Source organism: Morus notabilis, unplaced genomic scaffold, assembly GCF_000414095.1.
Source record: "Morus notabilis unplaced genomic scaffold, ASM41409v2 Scaffold2156, whole genome shotgun sequence".
Lineage (NCBI taxonomy): Eukaryota > Viridiplantae > Streptophyta > Magnoliopsida > Rosales > Moraceae > Morus > Morus notabilis.
The window spans coordinates 82,763-89,742 of NW_010361648.1; the positions used below are offsets into that span (position 1 = coordinate 82,763).

Sequence of the window (6,980 nt, forward strand, 5' to 3'; positions counted from 1 at the left end):
CCCACCCAAAAAAAAAGAGTAGGTAGCTAAGAAATCACAATCTTTGACTATGAAATTAAAGAGATTTAAAGTGGTATGCCTCACATTTATGAAAATGAATCTAATTGCAAGCGGCTATTTATTTGGATGTTTATACTAATAAGCATAATTCATAATTTAATTTATGTTATGAACGTATACTCAATGATTTCCTACCCAATGGCGATGTGACAAAATGCTAATAAATGTTCATCAATTTAGAGTATGGTCCCCATTTGAATGAAATGAAACATTTATATATGTTATGGGAACATGTGCAATGTACCATCATCTTCAAATTAATAAATTAATGTGGGCAAGGTTACTGGCTGCGAAATGCTAGCTAGAGGGGGCCCAATTGAGGCTAATAAGGAACCTAATAAGATGGTTAGGTAGTTCATTTTAGGTAAATGAAAACCTCAATTTGACAATCACTTTAGAATAGAAAATTAAGGGTAAATTGTGTAAGAAAAATACTCGGAGGTATCACTAGTTTTGAGCACAATAATTAATAGAATTTTAGATTCATCTGCACGTTTCATATTACAGGACTCACTTTTTATTAATGTCACAGTATATGATACTGAACGCTATCAATAACTTGGCGTCATTCATATTATTCTATCAATAAGGTTAGCGATACAATCCATATAGTGGATACTCATTGGTTTAATGATCCGCAAAATAATTTGATCTATCAATTATTTCCGATGTTTTTGTTGTGTAGTCCTTGTTTTTCTGAATCTTAAATGAAAAGGAAAATGCTTTGGCAAAAAAAAAAAAATGGAAAATGAGAGTACGATAGGCTTTTTGATGGAGAAATAGAAAAGGACACCATAAAAAAAATCATTATCAAAGTTATCAAACGCGTAACTTCAACGACAGATACAACATATCATTTTGTTGATTGAAAGAGAGGAAAAGGAGATATCATATTATAATTGTTGGTCAATATCTAATCTAATGGGATCAAGCTTGTTAGCGACTTTCCGAGTATAAAACACTCAAAAATGGGCCTCCAAAAGAGCGGGCAGAAACATTAGAGTAGGAAGGCAAACCTAAGTGGGCCTTCTCAAAATTCAAGCGGAAAAGTACGGCCGACTTAATTGCAGTCATTTTTCTTACATGAGAATGGTGGAACAAGAATTCCACCCAATTTTTATCATCATAATGAAAACCATAAATATTCTGTTACGAAAGGAGCTTTTAAAATGAAAAATTCTCAAAAAAGGAAAAATATCATTCCTTTTTTTCTGCTCAATAAAAAAAGAATGGTTAGTGTCATCACGTCTTTCATTCCTTTCGTCACTTTAAAACCACGTAACCAATCAATACAACAAAAATGACTTGGCTCAAATTTATTTAAAAGATGAGCCTAGTTTCTACTCATATTATTATACATTTAACGCCGCACAATACATTGAGCGAGCAGGAGTCCTGAAGTGAGATTATAGATTATTGAATCGTAGGCCGTACAATTTTTATGATTATTATAGTTTTATGGGTATTTAACACATTTACTCCTTGAACTAATGAGGTTTTGATAATTTGTCCTCTACATTTTTAATTTTCTTATTTATCCTCCTAATTTGTAAAATTGCTCCAACGTGTTGCATTTTTATCAATTTTAGTATAACTTCTTTGTTATATTTAAGGATTAAGAGTGAAGTAATTGAGTGATTTGTGTTACAATTGGACTTGGGTTGTTGTAATTTTTTGTTGACCATACTTTTTCATCACCCTATTTAACCTAATCATCGTTAAAATGTGGTACATTGTAATACTTTTTAAGTTGAAAGGTAGACTGTGCAAATTAAAAGAAGTTCACGCTAATGAGTTCTCTTATAAAATTTGAATTCAAAATTAAAATGACTAATTTAAACGCGTCGACCAAACGCGCAATATATTATTTTTATTGTTTTCTTAATTACTAATTTGCATATTCAATATTATGTTAGACAAAGAATATTTTTTGTCCCCCTACTAAAAATCAAAAAATAAAAAATAAAGTAAAGAAATGAAGTTATGAATGAAGAATATGGCGCAAAGGAACAAGGAAGGTGACAACAAGCCGACGCTACCAAACGGAGAGAGAGAGAGAGAGAGAGAGAGAGAGAGGGGAAAGAGGCAGCAAATGCGACAGACACTTGTGACCTTGTTTGGATATGACTTTGGGACCCCCACTTCCCTTCTTCCTCTTCTTCTTCTTCCTCCTCCTCTTCTCCATCCATTCCCACCCAAACCCACACATTCCCCTCTCTCTCCTCTAGTCTAGAGAGAGAAATTCAGAAACTGGTTTCCCCCTGAGGAGAGAGAAAGAGATCAGCAAAATGTCTAAAACCACCACCTCCGCAACAACAATGGAAGAGGAGGAGAGAGAGAGACAGACCTACTGGTGTCACGAGTGCGACATGAGCGTTTCTCTCTCCTCCTCGTCCTCATCCCCTATCCAATGCCCTCACTGCTCCGGCGACTTCCTCGAGCTCATGGACTCCCCTCTCTCTCCTCTCTCCTCTCCTCTCCCCTCTCTCCTCGACCACGCCTTGCTCCGCCGCCTCATCCACCACCTCTCTTCCTCCGAGGAGGACGGCGGTGATTTCTCCGTCGAAGACGACAGTTCCGGTCCTCTTCCGGCCTCCAAATCCTCGATCGCTGCCATTCCGACGATTGAGATCTCCGACGTCGACCTCTGTTGCGCCGTCTGCAAGGACCGATTCGTCGCCGGCGCCGCCGCCAAGAGGCTCCCCTGCAGCCACCTCTACCACGCGGACTGCATTCTCCCATGGCTTGAGCTGCATAACTCCTGCCCTCTCTGCCGATTCCGCCTTCCGTTGGAGGAGAAGAGTAAAAGCAAGAAAAGCCCCGATCTTGGCGAGGTTTTCGAGAGCTCCGAGGAGATGGTTCTGATGGCAGAGGACTGGTTTGATTACGCCAGTACATTGAGATACATTGCGAGGAGGCACAATCTGGTGTTTTCTGAGGTGGAAGAGGAGGAGGTTGAGAATGACGGTGGTGCTGGTGCTCGTCCCGTCGCGGTGTCGTCGAGCTCCGTCTCCGAAAATTCAAGGTTTGTTACTCTTTCATTGGCTCTTACAAGTTGGTATTACTGGAAAATTTTCTTGGCATTCTTTCGAATTTGCAGAGTTTTAGCTGTGATTTGGGAAGATTTAGAATAGCTTCGAATGATGAATTGGAAATTGAAGTAATGGAAGATACTTAGAATAGGATTTTGAATATGTTATCATGCGTTTGGTTGATATTAGCTTTTGTTGTTTTTGATGTTGAAATGGTTTTTCTATATTGATGTACAAAGTGTTTGAAATGTATTGAGGTTTCTTTACTCAATAGAAGTCTTAAGGTTCCTCAGTCTTAAGGCCTTATTTGGTAGGACTAGGAGGCAGAGGTACGTAATCTAAGTGAGGGAAGAGAAAAGGGACAGAGAGGATCTTTCTCTTATGATATTTGATCTTTCTCTTATGATATTTGTATGTGGTGGAAGAATTGAAAACAAAATATTAGAGATGATGTCAAGGGAATGAGAAAATTTGATTTACACGGTAAAGTAAGTTTACAGCGTAGTTCAATTAAACTGATAAGTTCAAACCAATAAGCCTCCAAATTAGGAGGGATAAAATTTAGCATTACTAACTCTTGATCCATCCCATTAAGCCTCCAAATTAGGAGGGATAAAATTTAGCATTACTAACTCTTGATCTCTTTTGAATGATCTTATTGGAATCATTCAGTTGCACCACGCAATGTGAAAGGGAATGAGAAAGTGATGATTGATTCTTTTTCTCATCTGACAAAGTGTTTTTACTAATGAGAATTTAGTGGGCCCCACATAATATAGGGAATAAAGAAAGGGAATATCAATCCTTGCATCCCTTTAGTATTGATTTTTTTTATCAAGGAACCATTAATGGATTATATATAGTCAATAATTATTTAATTGGGAAAAAGAACCTTTTAGGGATTACATTGATAATATTGCTATTCTTAATTTTAGTAAACACAAGGGAGTGAATGAGGTTGTTTTCCATTACACCATATAATAGTCAAGTAAAGGATTCCTAAAGACTATAGAGAGTCATAATCTCAATGCCTTAGGAAAGCTTATGATGGAAATGCCGACCAACAGTTGGGTTTAGTTTTCACCAACTGTATTGAGAAGGTTGATCACTTTCACGATCACGTTCTTTATCATCGTGGGTATGGTCTTCTTATTGGTTACACTTTGCATTGGGAGGTCATGACACGACAACACGACTCGGAAATGGCACGAATTTCATGGGTTAGGGTTGGGAAAATTTGTTCTCGTCTTTGTTTTTGGTTGTGGGGCCTTGTATAGTATGCTTTCAATGCCCATTGTTAAAATTATTGTCGACAATGAGTATTATTAATTATTTTAGTACATTTGGCCATGATTAGTGGGGTAGTAATTGTCGTCATTCTATAAAAAAATTGTTGTTCTCTATGATCATGTATCAAGTTCTTTCTAATATTCATTAGTCTATTCCCATATTAATGTCTTTTCCTGATATTGAATCAAATTTTTTATTTTCTTTTATTTTTCTTCTTGAGTTTGTCATACCCTGGTACATATTTTCTATTAATTTGACAACATACTTCAATTAAACGGATAAGTTCTATCCACTTATCCCACCAAATTAGGAGGCATCAAAATTAGCATTGCTACCTTTTCGATCTCTTTCGAATGAACTTATTGGAATCATTCAGTTATTGGACCGAGCATATGAAAGAGTCTACATTGCTTGCTATTTTCAGTAAAAGAAACCCAATAATCCACACGTTTACGGTTTAACTCTAAATAGGGTGCACAAAATTCCTGAAGACTATAGAGAGTCATGATTTGAATCAATTTCTAGCTGGATAAGGCAGTAGACATAGAATGGAGAGGATTAGTGGAATCAGAAGATTAATTTGTGTGCTGTCTTGTCTTTTTGCTCCAACTGCAAATGATATATTCTGGGCGATACACTAAATTCTTTTAACTGGAGCTTTCTTGATTCTCACAATAAGAGTCAAAGTATTGATAAAAAGGGCTGGACAATTGATTCATTTTTGTGAAGAGTGAGAAATTATCTGTTGCATACAATGCTACAGGAAAGTTTATGATGGTAATGCCGACCAGCAGTTGGTTTTGGTGTTCACTAGCTGTGTTTGGAATTCTAATTGCCAATTCTTCGTAGAGGGATCTTCATGGTTACTTTGCTTGCTATATCTAACTAGAGTGGTGATAGTATTAAAAGCCTTAACCTAAATGAACCACTGTCATTATCTACGTGCCGTCCGTAAGGGGGCATATCAGTCTAGACCTGGTCCAATCTTGACGCATTTAGTAATGTGGGTGTTGTATACTTGTGCAATCATTGGAACATACTTTTAGAAGTTGTCTGGACTGGTGGTGCTTAAGATGCCAAAATAAGGAAATATTAGTTGTTTCATAGTTGGTTATATAGTGTTGTAGATTACCAGAACTCTTTGGGGAAACACTTCAGGTAGCAGGTTATCGATTGTATATGCAGAGCAGCATAAATTTTCTGTATTGAAGTTACTGTTCCTTGTGAAAATTAAGGCTTATTTTGGGATTCCATTGAAATGAACTAGTGTTTTTGTTTCGGCATTTGCGTGGTACTTGAGTGATGCTAGCTTGTTTCTGTTAGACCCTTTTAAGCCTCTTCTTTGACAATTAGGTGCAAAATTAAAAGTGTGTTCATGTGCCTATTCTTTGTGCTTGCTTCTCTCTTTTTCCGCCAACACATTTGAAAATTCTTTCCCCTATAAATGCATCTAATTCGTTGTGGTAACCACCGCCTCGCTAAATACATCCCTACATTGATCTTCACCTCGATATCCTGGTTAAAGGTTTCTTCAAGTTCATCCTGCAAGCAGATTTTGTTATGCTATGTGTACTCTTTATATATGGAATTACCCAAACTACAGGAAGCAGTTTTAGGTTGCTTTATCCTCTAGCAATATTTGCTATTTGCCCACTTTTCCTTTATTTTACACATCCGTTCTTCTCAGACTTATTTATTTTTCTTATTTTTTAAATTGTCTTCCCCTGTTTCGAAATCTTAACAAGTGAGGTGGCTAGTTCCGACTGTATTGCCTCGAGGGTAGAACAGGACACACTGCATGTAATGCTTCACGCAGTAGTCTTTGTTAGGAACCCCAATATCTTCCATTCAATAGAAGCTTGAAATGCCCAAGTTGCAGATTGTGGCTAGTTCTTTTGGAAATTGCCTTCTTTAGATTCGGTTTCTGGTTGGGAATTTCAAAATCTTCTATGATACCAAGACACTTTATCATCAAACAAAAGTATTTTCTTAAACTTTAACGAATCTTTACTGATAACGAATCACTTTGCTGCAGGTAAATGCATTCTAGAGAAACATTGCCAGAGTTTCGCGACCGGAGATTTTTCTGACGTGTAAAGATGATTATAGTACATATTATCTTTCTACATTTTGATTGGCACAGTGCCCTTGTCGGACGAGCTGGCAACTTATTTTGTGACAATTGTGAATTGTTACTCTCCCTCCAATGCTTGGGAAAAAAAAAAAAGCCCGAGAAAGAAAGGTTGAAGTTCGAAGTATCTGTAGAAGATAAGGGGTCAAAATTGTGTAGATGTACTCTAATTCCGGTTAATAAAGAGGTTATTTCCCATTGTTCAACAATTAAATTAGTGAACTTGGCATCGTTCATTTCACCGATTCAAGTTTAAAATTCGAGTTTTACTATAGTAAAAAGTTCTCCGAAACAATCACATTTAATTTTTTTACTACAGTAAAAAGCTTTCACATAAAGTCACATTTCAACTCGAATTAAAAACTTAAATCAGTGAACTAAACGGGTCTGAAATCTTCGCCTTTTAAAGTGTACAATCTGGAACAATCCGCAAAGTGGCCTAAATTGTTTGTTTCTTAGCAAAAGAC

The 6,980-nt window shown here is 36.8% G+C and overlaps 1 protein-coding gene across 1 annotated transcript; it reads left to right on the plus strand.

The window, feature by feature from the left end:
• Positions 1 to 2,096: 2,096 nt before the first annotated feature.
• Positions 2,097 to 6,722, plus strand: LOC21386237 (NEP1-interacting protein-like 1). Its single transcript, XM_010100351.2, has 2 exons — positions 2,097 to 3,085; positions 6,418 to 6,722. The coding sequence occupies exons 1-2, from the start codon at positions 2,349 to 2,351 to the stop codon at positions 6,419 to 6,421; spliced, it is 741 nt and encodes a 246-aa protein (XP_010098653.2). The 5' UTR covers positions 2,097 to 2,348; the 3' UTR covers positions 6,422 to 6,722.
• The last annotated feature ends 258 nt before the right edge of the window (positions 6,723 to 6,980 follow it).